This window comes from Phacochoerus africanus, chromosome 7, assembly GCF_016906955.1.
Source record: "Phacochoerus africanus isolate WHEZ1 chromosome 7, ROS_Pafr_v1, whole genome shotgun sequence".
Classification (NCBI taxonomy): domain Eukaryota; kingdom Metazoa; phylum Chordata; class Mammalia; order Artiodactyla; family Suidae; genus Phacochoerus; species Phacochoerus africanus.
The window spans coordinates 18,668,188-18,695,107 of NC_062550.1; the positions used below are offsets into that span (position 1 = coordinate 18,668,188).

The 26,920-nt window shown below is 41.7% G+C and overlaps 1 protein-coding gene across 8 annotated transcripts in view; it reads left to right on the forward strand.

Annotated features, from left to right (window-relative positions):
• The first annotated feature begins 1,301 nt into the window (after positions 1-1,301).
• The window catches only part of ATF1 (activating transcription factor 1), a 62,165-nt gene continuing 36,546 nt past the window's right edge, over positions 1,302-26,920 (forward strand). The window contains exons 1-2 of one of the 8 annotated variants that reach the window (XM_047786607.1): positions 1,302-1,569; positions 10,469-10,567. In XM_047786607.1, coding sequence (XP_047642563.1) covers positions 10,475-10,567 — 93 coding nt within the window. In that variant the 5' untranslated portion in view covers positions 1,302-1,569; positions 10,469-10,474. Of the gene's footprint in view, positions 1,570-1,764; positions 1,941-2,957; positions 3,378-10,468; positions 10,568-26,920 lie in introns of those variants that run through there. The other 7 variants (XM_047786608.1, XM_047786611.1, XM_047786606.1 and 4 more) reach the window with 7 other exon arrangements.

Here is a 26,920-nt window from a genome sequence, read left to right on the forward strand (position 1 = left end):
CCTACACCACAGACAGTTACTTGGGATCCGAGCTGCCACAGCTCATAGCAACACTGGCTACTTAAACCACTGACTGAGGCCAGGAATCGAACCTGCATCTTCATGGTTAATAGTTGAGTTGGTTACCCCCGAGCCACAACAGGAACTCCTGGGAGAATAACTCTTGAGCTTTAAATCACATTGTCTGGCCCTATAGGTCAAACCAGGAAGGTTCCAATCACTCAATCAGTTTCCTAGTTGGAACTCTCAAGCTAGTAGTTTCAGAAAAATTCTGATTTTTGTCAAGGGTATCTTGAAAGGTTTATCCTTTGTTGTTCATTATCACTATAAAGCCATAAAAGAACATTTTGCAAAGAAATGGACAAAGAATTCAGAATAACACATCAGAGTAATGCATTATCCCTGCTCCAGAAAGGTAGACGCACATTAAAAAATGTTTTTTTCTTTTAATTTTTCTCTTTTTACCGCCATACCTGTGGCATAGAGGGCTAGGGGTCTAATCAGAGCTGCAACTTCCAGCCTACCCCACAGCCCCCAGCAACAGGGATCTGAAGGGCATCTGAGACCTAAGCTTCAGCTTGCAGCATGGCTGGATCTTTAATCTACTGAGCGAGGACAGGGATCCAACCTGCATCCCCAGAGAGACAACCTCGGGTTTTTAATCCGCTGAGTCCCAACAGGGAACTGCTAAAAGTTTTTTAATGTATCAAAATGACGACGTGATTTTACTTTACCACTTTATGTTAACATTTTTCTGGCATAATAGGTGGGGTAAATCTGTGCTTCAGTGTGACACTCCCTACCTGGCACCCAGTGGGCGTGTTTTTTAATCCTTTCAGATGTGATAAAAGACACAACTCCTAATGTGGTTTTATGGGATTAGAATTAGCCTGGATGGTAAGAAGCGGAGACAAGCCTTGAATCTTCAAGTCACTCTGTCTACAAAGGGCGGATAGGTCGGGCGTGGGTCAAGGCCGGGGACCACAGCTCGGGCCAGAGCTAGGAGCTGAGCTGAGGGATGCAATTAATCGAAGAAAACTGCCCCACCCCGAGCGACCTCCCAGAGCCCGACTGGTTTCCGAAAACAGCTGTGCGGGGAAGAGTGCGGACAGAGCTCCTGCGCCGAAACGGAACGCAGGTAACTTTCCCCCTCCACCTCTCTCTGCCAATAACACTTTCGGGACTAGAACTGGCCAACCCGGGGAGCCCCGGCTCAACATGGCGTCGCGTCACGTGAGCAACGCGGTGACGTAGGACGGCGGCCCAAGCGGAGGGCCCGCCCTAACCTCACCCCCCACGCTCTTACTCAGTTTTGCCCCCCTTCCCTCCCCCGCCCCCGGCCTGGTGTAGATCATGCCGCCAGTGGCGGCCCTGACTGCCGAGGAAACCGTAGCCTAGGACAGTTGGCTGTTAAGTGACACTGATTCTCCCCGCCCCGCCTGACCCCTGAGAAAGAGGCACGTCCCCCGCCGCGTGAGGGGGTGGGGAAGTGGGTAGCGAATTCGGATCCACCTGGGAGGGGGGGAGTGGAAGTTCCCGCCCCAGACAGCGGCGAGGCGGCAGCCACAGGTAAGCGGGGGGCGGGGGTGGGTACGTGCTCCCGTGTACCCGGTAGGGGGAGGGGACGAGGACGCGGCGCCGGCGGGGACGCCGAGCGGGTCCCGCGTCGGGTGGGGGGTCGCGCGGGGCGGCCGCGGTGGGGGAGGGGCGCGGAGGGCCCGCGGCGGAAGGGGGAGGGGCCGCCCGCTCTCCCCCACGGCCAGGCGCGCTTCCGGTTCTCGCGCCTCGGCCCCACCGTGCCCCTCTTCGGTCCGCTGTCTCCGCCTCCCTCCTTCCTGCCGCCCCCTCATGAAAATTAAACCGAAGACCTCCCGCCGCGGGGTGGCTTTCGCCTCTGAAGCCGCCCGTCCGCGGCCCAAGGCGAGCGCCCTCCGTCGAAGGTCTTGGGGTTGGGGCGGGAAGCCAGGGGGAGGGCGGCGTGGCCTTGGCCTCCGCCAGTCGTCCGCCGAGCGCAGCTCTAGACGGGTCATCTCTGCCGGCGTCCTCGGGGTGGGGGCCTGGGCCGGCAGAACCATCCCTTACCCTCTGGGAGCTTCCACTCGATTGGGGAGGCAGTAGAATAATCACAACACACGAAACAGTATGGAAAGGTGCAGCCGACAACCAAGGAAGGAGTGTGTGGAGTGACAGAGGCTCGTCTTTTTACCTCTGGACAGTTGACTAAATCTAGGAAACGATCTCTTTTATTTTCCTCCTGTATCACAAAACTAAGCGTGGTATATACCATAGCGTCAGCTGCGCTGTGCAGCGTGTGGCTTGATCTCTTCACAATTACCGCAGGTGTTATGACCTTTGTTTTATCAACTTTTGAGGCACAGTGGGCTCTTAGTCATTGGGAACCTTTACGTTTCTGAGGCTTTTTCAGCGTAGATTTGGCAAGCGTCTTTGTCAGACTGGCCTGTGATGAGAGTATGTACACTGTTTGCTTATGTTCGCAAAATGCGTTTTATCCCGAGAGTTTCGTTACCAACAGAAATTGCAGTTTTAAAATGCAGTTTTTCCTATTGACTTTATAACGTGCAGTTTCCTCAGTGCCTCATTTGGCCTCAGTACTGCTGTCCTAAAACCGAATATGTGAGCTCTGTTATTGGCAGCTCTTCTTTACGCTTCGTCTGTAATACATCTGTGCAGTACTACTGTATCACCGGTAGGTGGTAGTACCTTCAAAAATGCTTTCGCCCTCCATGTCATCCCATTTGCACTAAAGAATTTTTAACTTTAAAGTAGGATGTTTTCTTATGCCTGAATTTTCCTTTTCCTAAAGGTAGGTTGAAGTAATTGTCTAGAGATATTTCTTTAAATGTTATTTCTATCAGTTTTAAGTAGGTAAATCTGTAAGTAAACATTGATTTATTCAGCAGTAATAATCTTATATTGGGAACAGGATGTGGTCTTGACTCCTTAGAGCTTGCATTCTGGTAGGGAGACAAAAAACAGGCCATTACATCAGCGTGATAAGTGCCCTGAAAGGAGGGGGAACATGTGCTGTGGGGATAGAGCTGAAGCTTCTAGACCAGCCTAAGGGAGTCATGAAAACTTGCCTGGAAGAGTAACTCATAGAAATAGGCCACATGAAGAGAAGAGGAATAGTATTTCTGGCAGAGGGAATAGGATATGTGAAAGCCTGAAGGAGAGAGAAAGCAAAGCCAGCACATTTGTAAATCTGAAAGAAATTCAATTTGACTAGTAGGAGCAATTTTGAGGGGTGATCATGCGTTCGGTTGTGGAAATGTTGAGCAAGAGACTTCTTACCTTCAAGCTTATTGTAGTTCAGCATCATCTACAGGTGGGGAAACTTAAGGCTCTTCATTCATCAGGTGAGAATACTATACTGTATTTGTTGATGTCTACTGCTTTACTGCATACGTGAGGGTCTGCTGGGCACAGAGCATATACTCATAAGATATAGGCCCTATTCTTAGGCACTTTAAAACTGGGGAAAACAGACATGCCAATAAACACACGGCTCAGAATATTAAGTACCTCATTAGAAATATCTGCAAGGCACAGTGGACCAAGCATTAAGGAAGGAAGGAATAGAGCAGTTGGAACATAAAGTTTGGGATGAAACTTGAAAATGAGGCGTGTGCTAGGTGGACAAGTTGGGGATGTGAAGGTATTCTTGGAAGAGGGGCAGTATGGAACAAAAGAACATGGATTTTGGTTTGTTGTTGTTGGGTTTTTTTTTGTCTTTTTGCTTTTTCTGGGGCCTCTCCCACAGCATATGGAGGTTTCCAGGCTAATGGGAGCTGTAGCTGCCAGCCTACAGCACAGCCACAGCAACACGGGATCTGAGCTGTGTCTCCGACCTACACCACAGCTCACAGCAACGCCAGATCCTTAACCCACTGAGCAAGGCCAGGAATCCACCCGCAACCTCATGGTTCCTAGCCGGATTCGTTTCCTCTGTACTACGACAGGAACGCCAGTAATTCCATCTTTAATGCTGTCTGTATGTTTAGTCTGCTGGCTTATTCTTTTAGTCTAGATTAAAAATCACTGCTCTCTTGGAGTCCTCTGGTGGCCAAGTGGTTAGGAACTTGGTGTTGTCACTGCCGTGGCTCTGGTCACTGCTGTGGCTCAGGTTCAGTCCCTGGCCTGGGAACTTCTGAATGCCACAGGTGCAGCCAAAAAACAAAAAACAACAACAACAAAAAATCACTGCTCTCTTCCTAAAGAAGGGACTATATGTAGCTTAAAAGCGGCTGGAGAAACAGCAAAGGAAGCACTAGATTAATGTGTCAAAATTTGAAGTTCTAAAATAACCGTAGTTAGGTATATTGGAAAAATATTTGTATCAAAATGAAGGAAATAAAATTTATATGAAGAAATAATAGGGCGTTCCCACTGTGGTGCAGTTGAAACAAATCTTAATAGTGAGGTTATGGGTTTGATCCCTGGCCCCTCTCAGTGGGTTAAGGATCCGGCATTGCTGTGAGCTGTGGTGTAGGTCTCAGACTTGGCTTGGATCTTGTGTTGTTGTAGGCCAGCAGCAGCTGTAGCTCTAATTCAGCGCCCTAGCCTGGGAGTTTCCATATGCCGCAGGTGAGGCTCTAAAAAGCAAAAAAAAAAAAAGCAAAAACAGAAAAGAAAAAAAAGAAATAATACAGAGTAATAAGGAAAACACTAAGATGGATAGGCAAATAGTATGAAAAGAGAACTTACACAACTAATGGAGAAGGAAAGTAATGTAAAACAGTGGGCCATTTTTTATCTGTTAGTAATGACTTTAAAAAATTCCTGTTGCTTTCTCACATGCTTCTGGTTGACTAATTCCTTCAGAAGACCTTCAGTAATCATACTCCTTAATTAAGTCATTCTTCTTTTGGGAATAAATCCTATGGAAATTCAGTATTGTTTTGCTTGGTGAAAAATGTGAATTATGTACAGTCACTTGTTGAGATACTATTTTAGTCTTTAAATATGTGTCTACTTAAAACCTAGACAATATTTCTGATAAATGCATAAAGAGGATACAAAATATGAGGATACAAAGTTGAACATAAAATATGTTTATAACTTTTTCAGAGTTGTGGAAAGAGGAGACAAAAGAAATTAATATTGTAATTAAGGTTTTGTCATACTTTTTATTTCTGGTGTGTGTGTATATATATATACATATATATGTATATATATATACACATATATACACATATATACATATATATACACATATATGCACATATATACATATATATACACATATATACACACACATATATATATGTATATATATTTTTTCTTTTTAGGGCTGCAGCCGCAAAAAAGGAGGCTCCCAAGCTAGGAGTTGAATTAGAGCTACAGGTGTTGGCCTGCACACAGCCACAGTAATGTGGGATCGATCCCTTCCCCACTGAGCAAGGCCAGAGGTTGAACCCGCATCCTCAAGGCTGCTAGTCAGATTTGTTCTTCTGTGCCACAATTGGAACTCTTTTTAAAAATATTAGCCATCCTGATAGGTATGAAAGTACTTGATTTGCATTTCCCTAATAATTAGTGATACTGAGCATCTTTTCATTTGTTTTCGTTTGATGGCCAGCTCTCTTTTTTAAAAAAAAGTCTTTTCACATAATAATAGAAACCTTAAATTCTACTCAAATCTTTTACTAGTCTCTTGCTAAGTGGTGTTCCTCCTATTTGACATTCCATCTCTCATAACCATTTAGTCTCATGCTTACCCTGTCTACATGTCTTGCAGTTGATTATCTAGATCATTTAGATCTTTAAAACCTCCTTAGGTTGGCCAAAAAAAAAAAAAGTTTGGTAAAAAGAATCAAAAGGAGTTCCCGTCGTGGCGCGTGGTTAACGACTCCAACTAGCAACCATGAGGTTGCGGGTTCGGTCCCTGCCCTTGCTCAGTGGGTTAACGATCCGGCGTTGCTGTGAGCTGTGGTGTAGGTTGCAGACGTGGCTCGGATCCCGTGTTGCTGTGGCTCTGGTGTAGCCTGGTGGCTACAGCTCCGATTCGACCCCTAGCCTGGGAACCTCCATATGCCGCAGGATCGGCCCAAAGAAATAGCAAAAAGACCAAAAAAAAAAAAAAGTTTGGTAAAACCTCCTTAGGTTGGTTTCATTGGTTTATTTTGTTCAACCTTTGCTTAATAAATTCTCTTATTTTAAACTATATATACCATTATGAACTGTTCCCTAGACTTCAGCAAAGACTGTAGTGTCTCTGGACAGAAGACCATTATACTTCTTGAGTAGAATAACATTTGAAAACTTAATCACAATAATTTATTTATGTACAAATACTGTTTATTAAATTTAAACATGTTTATGTTGATCAAAATTCAAAAAATTTAAAAGAATGTGCAAAGAAAAGTCTCTCTTTAAAACTTTTTTTTATTAAAGGATAGTTGATTTACAGTGTTGTGCCAATTTTGTATAGCAAAATGACTCAGTCATACATACATATATGTGTGTGTGATGGAAAATAACATGTTTATTTTATATACACACACACATTTTCATATTATTTTCCATCATGGTCTATCCCAGGAGATTGGATATAGTTTCCTCTTATCTGTCCTTTCTAAATGTAATAGTTTCCATCTACTAACCCCAGACTGCCATTCCATCTCTTTCCCTGCTTCCTCCCCCTTGGCAACCACAAGTCTGTTCTCTATGTCTGTGAGCCTGTTTCTGTTTTGTAGATAGGTTCATTTCTGCCATATTTTAGATTCCACATATAAATGATATACCCTATGGTATTTGTCTTTCTCTTTCTGATCGACTTCACTTAGTATGAGAATCTCTAGTTGCATCCATGTTGCTGCAAATGGTGTTATTTCATTCTTCTTTATTGCTGAGTAGTATTCCATTGTATTTATGTGCCATAAGAGAACTCTTGTCCTGTATCTTCTTAATGCATTCATCTGTCAGTGAGCATTTAGGTTGTTTCCATTGGCTATCCTGAATAGTGCTGCTATGAACATACAAGGGCATGTATCTTTTTGAATTATAGTTTTATCCAGATATATACCCAGGAGTGGGATTGCTAGATCATAAGGTTGTTCTGGTTTTAGTTTTCTAAGGAGCCTCCATACTGTTTTCCATAGTGGTTGTACCAGCTTACATTCCCACCATCAGGGTAGGAGTGTTCACTTTTCTTCATACCCTCTCCAGAATTTATTTGTAGACTTATTAATGATGGCCCTTCTGATTGAGGGCCATCATGAGGTAGTACCTTGTTGTAGTTTTGATTTGCATTTCTCTAATAATTAGCCATGTTGAGTATCTTTTCATGTGCCTGCTAGCCATCCGTCTGTCTTTGGAGAAACGTCTATTTAGGTCTTCTGCCCATTTTTCTTTTGTTTGTCTTTTGAGGGCCGCACCCACGGCATGTGGAGGTTCCCAGGCTAGGGGTGTAATCCGAGCTGTTGCTTCCAGCCTACGCCAGAGCCACAGCAACTTCAGATCTGAGCCCCGTCTGTGACCTACACCACAGCTCATGGCAACACCGGATCCTTAATTCTGCCCATTTTTCAGTTGGGTTTTTGTTGTTGAGGTGTATGAATCGTTTGTATATTTTGGAGATTAAGCCCTGCATGTTTGCCAATATTTTCTCCCATTCTGTAGGTTGTCTCTTTGTGTGTATGTTTGTGGTTTCCTTTGTCATGCAAAAGCTTGTAAATTTGGTTAGGTCCTATTTGTTTATTTTTTGTTTTTATCTCTGTTGCCTTGGGAGACTGACCTAAGAGAACCTTTGCATGGCTAATGTCAGAGAATGTTTTGCCTATGTTCTAGGAGTTTTATGGTTGTCTCGTTTTATCTTTAAGTTTTTAAGCCATATCAAGTTGATTTTTTTTTTCATCAACCTTATGAATATTTTCTTTTTTTTATTTTTTTTAAATTTATTTATTTATTTATTTATTTTTACCACTGTACAGCAAGGGGGTCAGGTTATCCTTACATGTATACATTACAATTACATTTTTCCCCCAGCCTTTCTTCTGTTGCAACATGAGTATCTAGACAAAGTTCTCAATGCTATTCAGCAGGATCTCCTTGTACATCTATTCTAAGTTGTGTCTGATAAGCCCAAGCTCCCGATCCCTCCCACTCCCTCCCCCTCCCATCAGGCAGCCACAAGTCTCTTCTCCAAGTCCATGATTTTCTTTTCAAGTTGATTTTTGTACATGGTGTGAGGGTGTGTTGAATTTCATTGATTGACATGTCTAACTGTCCCAGCGCCTCTTCAACTGAAGAGACTCTCTTTTTCCCATTTTATATTCTTGCCTCCTTTGTTGAATAATTCACCATAGATGTGTGGGTTTATTATTTCTAGGCTCTCTCTATTCTGTTGCATTGATCTGTATGTCTGTTTTTGTACCAATACCACACTGCTTTGATTATTGTAGCTTTGTAATAGTGTCTGAAGTCTGGGAGAGTTATGCCTTCTGCATTTTTTTTTTCCTCTGAGGAATGCTTTGGGAAATTCTGGGTCTTTTATGGCTCCATATAAATTTTTGGATTATTTGTTCTAATTCTGTGAAAAATGTCATGGGTAATTTGATAGGGATGACATTAAATCTACAGATTGCTTTGCATAGTATGGCCATTTTAACTATTCCTCCACTCCAGGAGTATAGGATATCTTTCCATTTCTTTGTTGTTATTGTTGTTTTAAATTTTATTTTAGGTTTTTTTTCTATTATAGTTGATTTACATTGTTCTGTCAGTTTCTGCTGTACAGCAGAGTGGCCCAGCCATATATATGTGTGTGTGTGTATGTATATATATACTCACACACATATATATATATATGCAGACACATTCTTTTTCTCACATTATCCTACGTCATGTTCCATCACAAGTGACTATATATATATAGTTCCCTGTGCTATTCAGCAGGATCTCATTGCTTATCCACTCCAAATGCAATAATTTGTACCAACTAACCCCAAACTTCCAGTTCCTCCCCCTCCCTTTTGGCAACCACAAGTCTGTTCTCCAAGTCCATGAGTTTCTTTCTTTTCAGAAAGGTTCATTTGTGCTGTATATTAGATTTCAGATATAAGTGAAATCCTATGTTATTTTTCTTTCTCTTTCTGACTTCACTTAGTATGAGAATCTCTAGTTCCATCCATGTTGCTGCAAGTGGCATTATTTTGTTCTTTTTAATGGCTGAGTAGTATTCCATTGTGTTTATATACCAGATCTTCTTCTTTTTCTTTTCTTTTCTTTTTTTTTTTTTTTGCATTTTAGGTCTGTACCTGAGGGGCATATGGAGGTCCCCAGGTTAGTGGTCCAGTTGCAGGCCTATGCCACTGCCACAACCACAGCAATGATGGATCTGAGCCATGTCTGTGACCTACACCACAGCTTATGGCAACACCTCAATCCCTGAATGAGGCTAGGGATTGAACCCACATCCTCAAAGATACTAGTCGGGTTCATTACCATTGAGCCGCAACTCTCCGACAACCCATTGGTTTTTTAGTAGCATGTTGTTTAGTCTCCATGTAGTTTTTTTTTTTTTTTTTTTCATTTAATAAAGAGTCTCTTTTCTGTCTCTGTACCATAGGTATCAATTCTTTCCATGAGGCAACCAAGTTTTCAATTTTTATTCAGCTATATAGAGTATACTATCCATATTCTGTAGCACTTCTTTTTTTGTTTTGTTTTGTTTTGTTTTGTTTTCTGTAGCATTTCTTATTTGCCATTTTTTTCTTTCCTCTTTTAGAGCTGCACCTGTGGCATACAGAAGTTCCCAGCCTAGGGGCTGAATCAGAACCATAGCTGCTGGCCTACACCACAGCCACAGCAACACCAGATCCTAGCCACATCTGCAAACTGCTGCAGCTCGTGGCAATGCCAGATCCTTAAACCACTGAGTGAGCCTAGGAATTGAACCCATCTCATGGATACTAGTTGGGCTCTTAACCTGCTGAGCCACAGCGGGAACTCCTTTTATTTGCCATTTTATTTGCCATTTTAAAAGATCTTAATCATTCAGTCCCTATACACCCAGAGCAGAGGTGTGGGAACATATGAGTCTGGATCACTTGAGCTTGGCCCATAGTATAGAAAAGCTTTGTCTTTTTCCTCTGAAAAAGTATGTATGTTGGAGTTCCCGTCGTGGCGCAGTGGTTAACAAATCTGACTAGAACAATGAGGTTGCGGGTTCAATCCCCGGCCTTGCTCAGTGGGTCGAGGATCCGGCGTTGCCATGAGCTGTGGTGTAGATTGCAGACACGGCTCAGATCCTGTGTTGCTGTGTCTCTGGTGTAGGCCGGTGGCTACGGCTCTGATTAGACCCCTAGCCTGGGAATCTCCATATGCCGCGGGAGCAGTCCTAGAAAAGGCAAAAGACAAAAAAAAAAAAGTATGCATGTTAAGAAGTGTCTTAAGATTTTGTGAAAATGAAATTAGCATCTTTTAACTGATTTTTTTCCCCTTGCAGTTGATTATGGAAGATTCTCACAAGAGTAACACTTCAGAGACAGCACCTCAGTCTGGTTCAGCAGTTCAGGGAGCTCATATTTCTCACATTGCTCAACAGGTAAGGCAAGAACCAGCCAAAATACTGAGCCAGTAGGATTATCCGTAATGTAGATTAATCTGTTGTTTCAGATTGCTAATTACTAACATTCAAAAAAAGAACCAAGGAGGGAAAAAAACCTGTACAATGTTGAAATGTATAGAAGGAAGGGATATTTTATTTAAATATCTTAAGATCATTGTTTTATTTTCTTCCATACAAAGTATATTTAGTATTGTTTTAATATGCATATACTTCTCAAACTTGGAAAGATAGATTTCATTTTATGTGGTGCAGGATCATTTAGATATTTTTCAGACAAAATTTATTGCTGCATAAGAAGAATGAAAAATTATTTGGCTTTTTGGGTTAACTTGAAATAGACACTGATAGTTTCAGGTGGGAAACTTTTTTTTATGGGGGCAACCATTTCCAATTTTATAGATATATTGTTGATATATAGAAAATATTTTTGCTGAACCAGAATATAGGCATATTAGAGAATTTAAACTGACAGTTGTACATACTGCAGAACTGATGATAAAATTTTTTAAATGTCAAATTTTCTGATTCATGGACCTGACTCTATTCAGGGAAGACAACTGACAGTATATGTTGCCAGCAATAGGATTTGAATTTTTGGAATTCCTATCGTGATGTAGTGGAAACAAACCCAACTAGGAACTATGAGGGTTGTGGGTTCGATCCCTGGCCTCGCTCAGTGGGTTAAGGATCCGGTGCTGCTGTGAGCTGTGGTATAGGTCGCAGACATGGCTTGGATCCTGTGTTGCTGTACCTGTGGTGTAGGCCAACAGCTACAGCTTTGATTCGACCCCTAGCCTGGGAACCTCCATATGCTGTAGGTGTGGTGCTAAGAAGCAAAAAAAAAAAAAAAGAGTTGAACTTTCAAGCAAAAATTAGAATTTCAGAAAACTTGTATTCACCCATCATGACCTTGACAGCTTCCTAGTAGTTACTGACTTCTTAGTTACAGAATTGTGTTATAAAATCATGCATGGTGTAAGTTCCATCCAGAGTGCAAGACAGACCCACAGATTTTAATCCTTTAACTCGTCCTCATGAATGCTAGTTGGGTTCGTTACCACTGAGGCACAGCAGGAACTTCCCAGACAACTTTTATGAAAATACATCCTGTCCAGTTTAGATGTGGTATCAAAAAAGAATATCCACAACTATCTGAGAGTTCCCTGGTGGCTCAGTGGGTTAAAGAGCTTTAAAACACTCCTTCCTTTTCTGACTACATATCTTTGTGAGGCCGTACTTTCTTCATATATTTCAACCAAAATAATGTATAGCAGATATTTAATGTAGAAGCAGTAACGATTTCAGCCATTTTCTGTGAAGTCATACATAAGGAGATTTGTAGAAAAGTGAAACAGTGTCATTTCTCTCACTAACTTGGGGAGTGTTTCATTTTATTAATGAAAATATATTATTTAGGTTTATGATTGTTATTTTTGGATGAACTGGTAAATAGTTTTAAAATTTCTATTTAAAATGTAAATGTTAGCAGATAAAAATCCACATAATTAAAAGTTCTTTGGGGTCCTTAATAATTTTTAAGAGTCTCAAGACCACAATTTGAGAATAAGCATTTAAAGGATTAAGCTTTCAAGCTTAATCATCCTTCTCTATTTGGCTGTATGTGTGAAGAGGAACAGTATCTTCTCCAGTGATACAGAAGCAGTGAAAGAGTCTTTCAGTTACCTTTCTGTTAATAGAGCCCCTCACAGAAATGTTTTAATTCAGTTGGGTTGCTAATACATTTCAGTTATTTTGGTTAGATGTGACTGTTTTTCAAGTGTCCTCAAAAGCCTATTTACAGTGAGAATAAGTACATTTCTAGTTGGTGAGTAATTTTATAGCGGTTTTTAAAAATAACGTCATTGACTTTGTATCCAAATTCTCATTGCTTGACTGCTTTATTAGGCTCTAAGTTCTCTAAAGAAACAGTATCCAATATAGTGATATTTATCCAGTCATTGAGTATAAGGTGGGATATAGCAGTGAAGGGAAGTCTCAGCTCTCATGGAACTTACATTCTAGAATTGGGGAGAATAAAACATGTCAGTAGCAGGAGTTCCTGTTGTGGCACAGGGGAAACGAATCCGACTAGGAACCATGAGGTCGTGGGTTTCAATCCCTGGCCTTGCTTAGTGGGTTAAGGATCTGGTGTTGCTGTGAGCTGTGGTGTAGGTCATAGACACGGCTCAGATCCTGCGTTGCTGTGGCTGTGCTGTAGGCCAGCAGCTGTAGCTCCAATTAGACCCCTAACCTGGGAACCTCCATATGCTGTGGGTACAGCCCTAAGAAGACAAAAGACCAAAAAAAAAAAGTCCCCATCACGATCAACAACCCCCATTCTTCCTACCCTGCTTTATTAGCCTCCACAGCGCGTATTACCTACTGGATTTTTTTTTCTTTTTCTGTCTTTTAGGGCCGCACCCGCGGCATATGAAGGTTCCCAGGTTAGGGGTCTAATCGGAGCTATAGCTGCTGGCCTACGCCATAGCCACAGCAACGCTGGATCTGAGCCGTGTCTATGACCTACACCACAGCTCACGGCAACACCGGATCCTTAACCCACTGAGCTAGGCCAGGGATCGAAACCACGACCTCCTGGTTCCTAGTCAGATTCATTTCCACTGCCACAACAGGAACTCCTGACTTTTTTTTTTTTAATTAAAAATTTTTTTGGTCTTTTTAGGGCTGCACCCGCAGCATATGGAGGTTCCCAGGCTAGGTGTCGAATCAGAGCTGTAGCCACTGGCCTACGCCACAGCCTTTGCAAGATCCAAGCCCTGTCTGTGACTTACACCACAGCTCACAGCAATACTGGATCCTTAACCCACTGATCGAGGCCAGGGATCGAACCTGCATTCTCATGGATGCTAGTAGGATTCATTTCTGTTGAGCCACGATGGGAACTCCTAATTTTTAAATTTTTTGAAGGGGGGTAAAGGAGACAAAGATAGTTTTACTGCTTTGTCAGGCAAAGGGGGCCACAGCAGGCTAATGCCTTAAAGACTGCCCCCTTGGAATGGGTTAGGAGGTGGTTTTATAGTTTGGGGACTGGAATAAGGATCAGGGCCATAGGTAAGGATCAAGGTAGATGCAAGCTTGCATTGTTTCTCAAAGCTGGTGTTTCGTGACCCCAGAACTGGTTATGGTGGTCCTCCTTCCTGGAATGAAGAATTCTTTATCAAGTAGTTCTTGTATTTCTTGGAAGTTTTAGTTCCAGTGTCTGGACTCACTGAGGTTCAGTTTTTTTCATGCCTCTGTGCAGGAGTTCAGCAAGAGACAAGGTGATAGGCAAGAAATAGATTTATTAAGATAGGATGCTTGTGAAAGACGCAAGCGGGCAGGCATAGAAGCTCTCCCTAATTTTTAAAATTTTTAAATTTTTTTGTCTTTTTATGGTCACACCTGTAGCATATGGAAGTTCCCAAGCCAGGAGTCAAACAGGAGCTGTAGCTGCCGGCCACAGCCACGCAATGCCAGGTCCAAGCCCTGTCTGTGACTTACACCACAGCTCATGGCAATGCCAGATCCTTAACCCACTGAGTGAGACCAGGGATGGAACCCGAGTCCTCAGGGATACTAGTCGGGCTCGTTAGCACTGAGCCATGTCGGGAACTCAGGGGACTTGCCTTTTTATATAAAGTGGAAATACCTCTTCAGTTTTGTGTACCAACAGTTGTACACTCTGAGACTGATGTGTGCTTGGTATGGTTGAGGAACAGCAGGGCAGCCGGTGTGATGGAATGAGAGGGGAGAGTGATACAAGACAAGGCGGAAAAGTGGTGTGCGAAGGGAGGTTGCTAGATAATATGGGTCTTGTATGCCCTTGTAAGATTTCTGGCTCTTAATCTGGGTGAGATGAGGAACCTTTGGAGTGGTTTGAGTAAAATCATTATCTCCTTGATATTTTTATGGAATCACTCTGGCTGCTTTGTGTGGAGTAGAAGTAGGAGAACTAGTTAGGAGCCTGTTACACTAATTGTGTGTGAGAGACAACAGTGGCTTGGGCCAAGGTGGCAACTGTGGTAGTGAGATAAAGTTGGATTGTGGATATAATTTGGTTGTGAAACCAACAGTGTTTGCTTTTGGATTGGATGTGGGTTTAGAGAAAAAATAGGAGTCAGGATTGACTCTACAGTTTTTGAAAGAATGAGAGTTATTTTAGCTCTCAAAGTGTAAACAATTCTCTTTGGTGATCTAGTTAGTGCCACATTTTTCACCTTTTATTGTGCTTTTTGATAGTGATTTTGCTGTTTATTTTTTTAATTTTTTATTTTTTCATTTTTTTATTACTCAAATGAATTTATCACATCTGTAGTTGTATAATGATCATAACAATCTGATTTCACAGGATTTCCATCCCACAGCCCAAGCACATCTCCCCACCCCCCAAACTGTCTCCTCTGGAGACCATAAGTTTTTCAGTGTCTGTGAGTCAGCATCTGTTCTGCAAAGAAGTTCCGTCTGTCCTTTTTTCAGATTCCACATGTCAGTGAAAGCATTTGATGTTGGCGTCTCATTGTATGGCTGACTTCACTTAGCATGATAGTTTCTAGGTCCATGCATGTTGCAAAAAATGCCGGTATTTCATTCTTTTTGATGGCTGAGTAATATTCCATTGTGTATATGTACCACATCTTCTGGATCCACTCCTCTGTCGATGGACATTTAGGTTGTTTCCATGTTTTGGCTATTGTAAATAGTGCTGCAATGAACATCGGAGTACATGTGTCTTTGCCAGTCATGGTTTTCTCTGGATAGATGCCCAGGAGTGGGATTGCTGGATCAAATGGTGGTTCTGTGTTTAGTTTTCTGAGGAATCTCCATACTGCTTTCCACAGTGGTTGCACCAATTTATAATCCCACCAACAGTGTACTAGTGTTCCTTTTTCTCCACACCCTCTCCAGCACTTATTGTTTGTACACTTTTGGATGATGGCCATTCTGGCTGGTATAAGGTGGTACCTCATTGTGGTTTTGATTTGCATCTCTCTAATAATGAGTGACACTGAACATCTTCTTATGTGTTTCTTGGCCATCCATGTGTCTTCTTTGGAGAACTGTCTGTTTAGATCTTCTGCCCATTTTTTGATGGGGTTGTTTGTTTTTTTGGTATGGAGCTGCAGAAGTTGTTTATAAATTTTGGAGATTAATCCCTTGTCAGTCGATTCGCTTGCAAAGATTTTCTCCCATTCTGTGGGTTGTCTTTTTGTGTTGTTTAGGGTTTCCTTTGCTGCGCAAAAACTTTTAAGTTTGATTAGATCCCATTTGTTTATTTTTCTTTTTTTTTGTCTTTTTGCTATTTCTTGGGCTGCTCCCGTGGCATATGGAGGTTCCCAGGCTAGGGGTCCAATCGGAGCTGTAGCTGCCGGCCTACGCCAGGGCCACAGCAACACGGGATCCGAGCCGCGTCTGCAACCTACACCATAGCTCACGGCAACGCCAGATCGTTAACCCACTGAGCAAGGGCAGGGACCGAACCCGCAACCTCATGGTTCCTAGTCGGATTCGTTAACCACTGCGCCACCACAGGAAGTCCTATTTTTCTTTTTATTGTCAATACTCTGATAGGTGGATCTGAGAAGATGTTGCTGTCCCGTTTATGTCAGAGAATGTTTGGCCTATGTTTTCCTCTAGGAGTTTGATAGTGTCTGGTCTTATATCTAGGTCTTTAATCCATTTGGAGTTTATTTTTGTGTATGGTGTTAGGGAGTGTTCTAATTTCATTCTTTTCCATGTGGCTGTCCAGTTTTCCCAGCACCACTTATTGAACAAGCTGTCCTTTCTCCATTGTATAGTCTTGCTTCCTTTGTCATAGATTAGTTGGCTGTAAGTGCATGGGTTTAATTCTGGGCTTTCTATCCTGTTCCAGTGATCTATATGTCTGTCTTTGTGCCAGTACCATGCAGTTTTGACGACTGTTGCTTTGTAGTATAGTCTGAAGTCCGGGAGCCTGATTCCTCTAGCTCCATTTTTCTTTTTCAGGATGTCTTTGGCTATTCTGGGTCTTTTGTACTTCCAAACAAACTTTAAAATATTTTGTTCAAGTTCTGTGAAAAATGTCCTTGGTAATTTGATAGGGATTGCATTGAATCTGTAGATTGCCTTGGGTAGTATAGTCATTTTGATAATATTAACTCTTCCAATCCACGAGCATGGTATATCTTTCCATCTGTTTGTGTCATCTTTGATTTCTTTCATCAGTGGCTTGTAGTTTTCAGAGTACAGGTCTTTTGTTTCTTTAGGTAGGTTTACTCCTAGGTATTTTGTTCTTTTGGATGCGATGGTAAACGGGATTGCTTCCCTAATTTCCTTTTTTTTTTTTTTATAATTTTTTTTTTATTTTCCCCACTGTACAGCAAGGGGGTCAGGTTATCCTTACATGTATACATTACAATTACATTTTTCCCCCAGCCTTTCTTCTGTTGCAACATGAGTATCTAGACAAAGTTCTCAATGCTATTCAGCAGGATCTCCCTGTACATCTATTCTAAGTTGTGTCTGATAAGCCCAAGCTCCCAATCCCTCCCACTCCCTCCCCCTCCCATCAGGCAGCCACAAGTCTCTTCTCCAAGTCCATGATTTTCTTTTCTGAGGAGATGTTCATTTGTGCTGGATATTAGATTCCAGTTATGAGTGATATCATATGGTATTTGTCTTTGTCTTTCTGGCTCATTTCACTCAGTATGAGATTCTCTAGTTCCATCCATGGCAAATGGCATTATGTCATTCTTTTTTATGTCATTTCGTTGCTGCAAATGGCATTATGTCATTCTTTTTTATGGCTGAGTAGTATTCCATTGTGTATATATACCATATCTTCCGAATCCAATCATCTGTCGATGGACATTTGGGTTGTTTCCATGTCTTGGCTATTGTGAATAGTGCTGCAATGAATATGCGGGTGCATGTGTCTCTTTTAAGTAGAGTTTTGTCCGGATAGATGCCCAAGAGTGGGATTGCGGGGTCATATGGAAGTTCTATGTATAGATTTCTAAGGTATCTCCAAACTGTTCTCCATAGTGGCTGTACCAGTTGACATTCCCACCAACAGTGCAGGAGGGTTCCCTTTTCTCCACAGCCCCTCCAGCACTTGTTATTTGTGGATTTATTAATGATGGCCATTCTGACTGGTGTGAGATGATATCTCATGGTAGTTTTGATTTGCATTTCTCTTATAATCAGTGATGTTGAGCATTTTTTCATGTGTTTGTTGGCCATCTGTATATCTTCTTTGGAGAACAGTCTATTCAAGTCTTTTGCCCATTTTTCCATTGATTGATTGGCTTTTTTGCTGTTGGGTTGTATAAGTTGTTTATATATTTTAGAGATTAAGCCCTTGTCGGTTGCATCATTTGAAACTGTTTTCTCCCATTCTGTAAGTTGTCTTTTTGTTTTCTTTTTGGTTTCCTTTGCTGTGCAAAAGCTTTTCAGTTTGATTAGGTCCCATGGGTTTATTTTGCTCTAATTTCTATTGCTTTGGGGGACTGACCTAAGAAAATATTCATGATGTTGATGTCAGAGAGTGTTTTGCCTATGTTTTCTTCTAGGACCTAATTTCTTTTTTGCTCTGTCATTGTTAGTATGTAGAAACACTATCGATTTCTGTGTATTGATTTTGTATCCTGCAACTTCGCCAAATTCATGGATAAGCTCTAACAGTTTTCTGGTAGAGTCTTTAGGATTCTCTAGGTATAGTATCATGTCATCTGCAAATATCGATAGTTTTACTTCTTCCTTTCCAATTTGGATTCCTTTTATTTCTTTTACTTCTCTGATTGCTGTGGCTAGGACTTCCAGAACTATGTTGAAGAGTAGTGGCGAGAGCGGACATCCTTGTCTTGTTCCTGATCTCAGTGGGAATTCTTTCAGCTTTTCCCCATTGAGAATGATGTTCACTGTGGGTTTGTCGTATATGGCCTTTATCATGTTGAGGTAGGTTCCCGTTATGCCCACTTTCTGAAGGGTTTTTATCAGAAATGGGTGTTGGATTTTGTCAAAGGCTTTTTCTGTGTCTTTTGAGAGGATCATATGGTTTTTATTCTTCAGTTTGTTACTGTGGTGTATCACACTGATGGATTTGCGGATATTGAAGAAACCTTGCATCCCTGGGATAAATCCCACTTGATCATGATGTACAATCCTTTTAATGTATTGTTAGATGCGGTTTGCTAGTATTTTGTTGAGGATTTTTGCATCGATGTTCATCAGTGATATTGGCCTGTAGTTTTCTTTTTTTGTGGAGTCTGTCTGGTTCTGGTACCAGGGTGACGGTGGCCTCATAGAATGAGTTTGGGAGTATCCCTTCTTCTGCAATTTTTTGAAATAGTTTCAGAAGGAGAGGTGTTAGCTCTTCTCTAAATGTTTGATAGAATTCACTTGTGAAGCCATCTGGTCCTGGACTTTTGTTTGTTGGAAGTTTTTTCATCACAGTTTCAATTTCAGTTCTTGCGATGGGTCCATTCATCTTTTCTATTTCATCTTGGTTTAGTCTTGGAAGATTGTACTTTTCTAAGAATTTGTCCATTTCTTCTAGGTTTTCCATTTTATTGGCATATAGTTGCATATAGTAGTCTCTTATGATCCTTTGTATTTCTGTGGTGTCCTTCATTACTTCTCCTTTTTCATTTCTAATTTTATTGAGTCCTCTCTCTTTGCTTGATAAGTCTGGCTAGGGGTTTATCAATTTTGTTGATCTTTTCAAAGAACCAGCTTTTCGTTTCATTGATCTTTTCTATGGTTTTCTTTGTTTCTATTTCATTGATTTCTGCTCTGATCTTTATGATTTCCTTCCTTCTACTAACTTTAGGTCTTGTCTGTTTTCCTCTCTCAGGCTGCTTTAGATGTAAAGTTATCTTGTTTATTTGGGCTTTTTCTTGTTTCCTGAGGTGGGCTTGTATTGCTATAAACTTTCCTCTTAGAATGGCTTTTGCTGCATCCCATGGGTTTTGGAGTGTCGTATCTTCATTGTCATTTGCTGCTAGGTATTTTTTAATTTCCTCTTTGATTTCTTCAGTGATCCATTGGTTGTTTAGTAGCATGTTGTTGAGTCTCCACGTGTTTGTGTTTTTTTGCAGTTTTTTTCTTGCTGTTGATTTCCAGTCGTATAGCATTGTGGTTGGAAAAGATGCTTGATATGATTTCGATTTGCTTAAAGTTACTGAGGTTGGATTTGTAGCCCAGGATATGGTCAATCTTAGAGAATGTTCCATGTGAACTTGAGAAGAATGTGTATTCTGTTGCTTTTGGATGAAATGTCCTGTAAATATCTATTAAGTCCATCTGGTTTAATGCTTCATTCAGGGCCTGTGTTTCCTTATTGATTTTCTGTCTGGTTGATCTGTCCATTGCTGTAAGTGCGGTGTTAAAGTCCCCCACTATGATTGTGTTATTGTCAATTTCTCCTTTTAAGGTTGTTAGCACTTGCCTTATATGTTGTGAACTTGTGTTGGGTGCGTAGATATTTAAAATTGTTATAACATCTTCTTGGATTGATCCTTTGATCATTATGTAATGTCCTTCTTTGTCCCTGAAAATATTCTTCATTTTAAAGTCTATTTTGTCTGATATGAATATTGCTACTCCAGCTTTCTTTTGATCCCCGTTTGCATGAAATATTTTCTTCCATCCTCTCACTTTCAATTTGTATGTGTCCCTAGAAGTGAAGTGGGTCTCTTGAAGACAGCATATATATGGGTCTTGTTTTTGTATCCATTCAGCCAGTCTATGTCTTTTGGTTGGGGCGTTTAGTCCATTCACATTTAAGGTATATTGATATGTATGTTCTTATTGCCATTTTATTAATTACTTTGGATTTGTTTTTGCTGCTCTTTTTCCTTTCCTTCTTCTCTTGTTCTTTTCTGCCTATAGAAGTTCCTTTAGTATTTGTTGTAAGGCTGGTTTAGTGTTGCTGAATTCTCTCAGCTTTTGCTTATCTGTGAAGGTTTTGATTTCTCCTTCAAATCTGAAGGAGAGCCTTGCTGGGTAGAGTAGTCTTGGTTGGAGGTTTTTCCTTTCATCACGTTGAGTATATCATGCCACTCCCTTCTGGCCTGCAGAGTTTCTGTTGAAAAATCTGCCTATAGCCTTATCGGGGTTCCCTTGCATGTTATTTGTTTCTTTTCCCTAGCTGCTTTCAAGATTTTCTCTTTGTCTTTAATTTTGGTCAGTTTGATTAGTATGTGTCTCGGGGTGTTCCTCCTTGGGTTTATTTTGTATGGTACTTGTTGTGCTTCCTGGATTTGAGTGAGTGATTCCTTCCCCATGTGAGGGAAGTTTTCGGCTATTATCTCTTGGAATATGTTTTCTGTCCCCTTCTCTCTCTTCTCCTTCTGGCACCCCTATAATACGGATGGTGGTGCGTTTCACATTGTCCCAGAGTTCTCTGAGACTCTCTTCATTTCTTTTCAATCTTTTTTCTCTTTTCTATTCTGCATCCTCCGTAATTTCCACTAATCTGTCCTCCACCTCGCTTATTTGTTCTTCTGCCTCCTGTATTCTGCTGTTAGCTGCTTCTAGTGAATTTTTTATTTCAGTTATTGTATTTTGCATCTCTTCTTGTTTAAGTTTTCTATCTTGTATCTCTTTGCTCTGTTTCCTGTAAGTTATCCATCTTTGCCTCCAGTTTATTTCCAATGTCTTATATCATCTTCAGCATCAACAGTCTAAAGTCTTTCCTGGAGGCTGAGAATCTCCTCATGGCTTAGCTGTTTTTCTGGGGTTTTTTCTTTCTCCCTCATCTGAGTTATAGTTCTCTGTCTTTTCATTTTTATAGGTTTTTGGTGTGGTGACCTTCTTACAGATGATAGAGTTGTAGCCTCTCTTACTTCTGATGTCTGCCCCCCCTGTGGCTGCAGTCAGTATTGGGGCTTGGTGTAGGCTTCCTGATGGGAGGGGCTGATGCCTGCCCCCTGGTGGGTGGGGCTTAGTCTCTGGATGGGATTAGAGGCAGCTCTGTGCCTGAGGGGTCTTTAGGTAGCCTGTTTACTGAGGGGTGGGGCTGTGATCCCACCTGGGTTGTTTGCCCTGGGGCTTCTCAGCGGCTGGCTGACTGGCTGACGGGTGGGGCCAGATTTTCCCAAAATGGCCCCCCTCCAGAGAAAGGCACAGCTGCTGAATATTCCCGAGAGTTTTGCTTTCAATGTCCTTCCCTCACAACAAGCCACATTCACCCCTGTTTTCCCAGGATGTCCTCCAAGAACTGCGGTCAGGTTTGACCCAGATTCCCTTGGAAACTTTGCTTTGCCCTGGGACTCAGTGCACGTGAAAGTCTGTGTGCGCCTCTTTTAAGAATGGGGTCTCCGTTTCCCCCAGTCCCGTGGAGCTCCTGCGCACAAGCCCCACTGGCCTTCAATGCCAGATGCTCCGGGGTTCTTTCTCCCTGTGCCAGATCCCCACACGTGAGAGTTTGATGTGTGGCTCAGAACTCTCACTCCTGTAGGTGAGTCTCTGTGAACCAGTTAGTTTCCAGTCTGTGGAGCTTCCCACCCAGGAGGTATGGGGTTGTTTATATCACGAAATCGCCCCTCCTACCTCTTGATGTGGCCTCCTTTTTTTCTTCTGGAGTAGGGTATCTTTTTTAAGGTTTCTGGTCCATTTTGGTGAAGTGTGCTCAGCCTTTAGTTGTGAATGTTGTTGTTTTTAGGAGAGAAGTTGAGCTCCAGTCCTTCTATTCCATCTTATTCCCCTCCTCCAAATGAATTTTCGATTTTGCTGTTTAAAATGGCCTCTAAGCATAGTGCTAAAGTGTTTAAGAAAACAAGAAGGATGTGCTAAGTTTCACTGAGGTAAGATTTGTAGGGCCCTTGACTGTATGTTCAGTGTTAATGAATTAACGATACTATATTTCAGACCACTGCAATGAAGTTAATACTGCAGTAAAGCAAGTCACACGTTTTTCTGGTTTCCCACTGTATAAAATCTATCTTTATACTGTATATAGTCTATTAAATATACAATAACGTTCTGTCTAAACAAGGTACATACTTTAATTAAAAGATGCTTTATTGGGGTTCCCTTGTGGCTCAGTGGCTTGAAGATCCAGTATTGTCACTGTTGTGGCTTGGGTCACTGCTATAGTGCAGGTTTAGTCCCTAGCCCGGGAACTTCTACATACCATGGGCAAGGCCAAAAACAACAAACCCCAAAACTTTATTGGGGTTTGTTTGTTGTTTTGTGTGTGTGTGTGTCTTTTTTGCCTTTTTTAGGGCCGCTCCAATGGCATGTGGAGGTTCCCAGGCTAGGCGTCTAATCGGAGCTGTAGCTGCCAAGCCTATGCCAGAGCCACAGCAACTCTGGAGCCGAGCCACATCTGCAACCTACACCACAGCTGACAACAACGCCGGATCCTTAACCAACTGAGCAAGGGCAGGGATCGAACCTGCAAACTCATGGTTCCTAGTTGGATTTGTTAACCACTAAGCCTTGATGGGAACTCCCCAAAACTTTATTGTTAAAAAGTGCTAACTATCAGAAGTTCCCTTGTGGTACAGTAGATTAAGGATCCTGTGATGCTGCAGCTTTGGTACAGGCTGTACCTGTGGTGCAGGTTTGATCCTTGGCCCAGGAACTTTCACATGCTGCAGGTGCAGACAAACAAACAAAAAAAGAAGTGCTAAGCATTATCTGAGCCTTCAGCAAGTAATAGCAACAAAGATCAATTATCACATCACTAGAACAAATATAATAATAATGAAAAAGTTTTAAATGTGATAAATTACTAAAAGTTTTAAATATTGTGATAATTACTAAAATATTGCAGGACATGAAGTGAGCAAATGCTGTTGGGGAAAATGGTTGCCACAAACCTTCAATTTGTAAAAAATGCTATGTCTGCAAAGCACAAAAAGTGAAGCACAATAAAACAAAGTATGCCAGCATTAAATAAGGTGTCTTTAACAGAAACACACTTAAAATAAGGTTATATATTGACAAGTTGATGAAAATGTGCCCAGAGGTTTGCAGAACCTAACCCCGTATTCCTAGGAGCAGTGGTTCAGTATTTGCTAACTCAGTATACGTGGCAGCTTCATAGAACATAACCACAAATAATAAGAATTGATTGTACTTTGCAGCATGGAGTTCACTGACAGCCTGGACGTGAACTATTTTTAGTGTAAGTGGGAATAAAAATCTAATTGGATCCAAGAGAATATGGGGAAAAAAGGGGGAGAGAAAATGAATAGACTCATTGACAACAAAATGAATAGGCAGCTTCATCAAGGATTTTTGCTGCAAAGGGATCTCAAAGTTGGTGGAGGCAGGTTTATAGGTGATGGAAATTTTACTTTTATTTGAACAAAATTTAAAAATTTTTTTTGTGTTCTGTTTTGGCTGCCTGTGGCATATGGCGTTCCTGAGCCAGGGATCAGATCCAGGGTGCAGTTGCAACCTAAGCTGCAGCTGTGGCAACACCAGATCCTTAACCCACTGTGCTGGGCCAGGGATTGAACCTGTGTCCCAGAACTTCCAAGAGGCCGCTGAACTGATCATGTTGTGCCACAGCGGGAACTCCTGAAGATTTATTTTTATTATTACTTTCTATGATGGGGAGGAATCAACAGCCTGTTCCGTATTACCATGGGAATGATACAGTGAAAGGGGATAATCTGATGATACAGGACAGAAAGGACAATCCTGGGATGATGTTCTTGAGGAGGGGAATGATGAGAATTAGTCTAAGAGGAAAAATTTTATATGAGCATAGGTACACCATTAGTGATAAGAAAGTACACACACACACACAAAAAAAGGAGTTCCCATCGTGGCGTAGTGGTTAACGAATCTGACTAGGAACCATGAGGTTGCGGGTTCAGTCCCTGCCCTTGCTCAGTGGGTGAACGATCCGGCGTTGCCGTGAGCTGTGGTGTAGGTTGCAGACGCGGCTCGGATCCCGGGTTGCTGTGGCTCTGGCGTAGGCCGGTGGCTACAGCTCCGATTTGACCCCTCCTGGCCTGGGAACCTCCATATGCTGCGGGAGCGGCCCAAGAAATAGCAACAACAACAACAAAAAAAGACAAAAGACAGAAAAAAAAAAAGAAAGTAAATAAGGTTACGTGGGTATATTGGGGATGAGATACTCTAAGTTTTTTCTTGATAATTTCTTTTAAAGTCAAGTAAAATGCTTTGAGAAGACAGTGAGGAAGAAGAAACTATGAAATAGTTTGGTAGGGCAGTAGCAAACATAAACGGACTAGGGCTATGTAGTAGGTTTGTTGGAGAGCATAACAGTCCACTTGAGCTTACTGTTCATGAACTTAACGTGAGACCATTAAGTTCAGTTGTGTGTTTTTCTCCTGTCAGACTCAGGTGCTTGCATTCAGGTTACAGCCACATAGTGTGTGAGTTAACAGGTTGCTGTTTAGCAGAGAGAGACTACAGTGAAGCAAGAAAAGACAAGGACGTTGAAGGTGTATGGGATACAGCGATGATGATGGTGAACTGTGAAATATCAGCTGTATAAAGAAGAAAGTGGGGACTTGATGAGGTCAAGGGCAGGGAATAGATAGTAGACTGAATGGATTGTGGGTTCCCGTAGAGTCCAACAATTGTTGGGAGTCCAAATAGTAGAGGTAGTGAGTTGGGAAATAGATGGTACTCAGAGAGAGGGATGCTTGAATTTGAGATTATGGAAGTGTGCATTTATGGTCATGATGAGGTTTAAATAAGTGTTCTGAAGTGGTACTGCTTCTCCAGTGAGATTCTGGAAATAATGTAGGGGGGTTGGGCTTGCCAACTGGCATTTCATGGGTAGGGGCCTGAGATGCTAAATGTCTTTCACTGAGCAGGATATTCTTGCACATGGAAGAATTTTTCTGCCCAGAATGCCTGTTTGGAAACCCTGTAGGGTATGACAGTGGGAGTGGGTGGCTGAGGAGGGTTAAAGACAGGAGAGGAATCAAAAATAGAGGTCCAGGCATGGCATGATACTGGATGTTGTATACTGAAATCACCACAAATTATATTAGGAATAGTATCGAAGAGAATAGAGTGATCTTAGGGCTCAAGTCTTAAAGAAACGAGGGGACATGACTTCCACAAGGTAGTCTGCTGCTATGAGCCTCAAAGTTGGGAGTTTTCAGGTAGAACTTTGAAGGGACAGTGGCCTGGAAGTACCAAAGGAAGCACCTACCGTGCCTGTAGGCTTGTGGCACGAGGACTGTAAGCGCAGTGTTCTCCAGAGAGCAGAGGTTCAATTACGGCAGGAGAGTGAAGAGGAGGGACTCAATACTTGATGAGTCTTGCTTGAGACCTGTTCTGAGTCCTGGTTTTGTCATTTAGTGACTCTGGAACATTGACAAGCACTTGACTTATTTAGACTTGATGTTCAGCATGTAGAAATTAGGGCATTTAGACCTGGTGATCTCTAAGGTCTTTTCCAGCTCATAACTTTCAGTAATTCTTATACTGTGGAGAAATTTGTTTTCTTTAACCATGTGTGAATGGGGAAAAACACCGATGATAGTAACAGCTAATATTAAATATTCACTGTCTACCAAGTGTATTTCTAAGCATTTCACATGTTTTAATGCCTTCAAACCTCTATATTAACCTACTGTGCTTTTGTAATCCCCATTTTAGAGGTCACACAACTAGTAAGGCTAGAGACATAATTTGAATCTCACCAGTTTGACATCTCTCACAGGTTTCCTAAGAAGCAAACGGTGTGATGGACATTAGCATGCCAGAGGCTTATTAGGAAGTCCTAATACCTACCTGTGGATTAGGGATTACCACCTGTGGAAGGGACAGAAAGGAACAGAAGGAAGCAGGTTTGGGTAGAGAGAAAAATTGGACTGTGATTCAATCTCAGTTGAAGGCCTCAACTGACCCCATGGGGAGCTCTGAAGCTGAGACAGTTCTTTAGAATTAGGGTAGAGGGCCAGCCAGGCCTTTATATTCCTGCATGCACCAGGCACTGGATCTTCACTGACCTGGGAAGGGGTACCTCAGGCAAGGCGATTCTCATCAGCAATTCCTAGAAGGGCTGACAATTGAACATGTTCAGCAGCTGTCCTCCTGCAGCTGGGAATTTTTTTTTTTCTGTAGATAGCTTCATTTGTGCCATATATTAGGTTCCAGATATAAGTGATATCATATGGTATCTTTCTCTTTCTGACTTATTTCACTTAGTATGAGAATCTACTTCCATCCATGTTGCTGCAAATGGCATTATTTTGTTCTTTTTATGGCTGAGTAGTATTCCATGGTGTCCATATACCACATCTTCTTCATTCATTCATCTGTTCATGGACATTTAGGCTATTGTGAATATAGTGCTGCAGTGAACATAAGGGTGCAAGTATCTTTTTCAGTGAAAGTTTTGTCCAGATA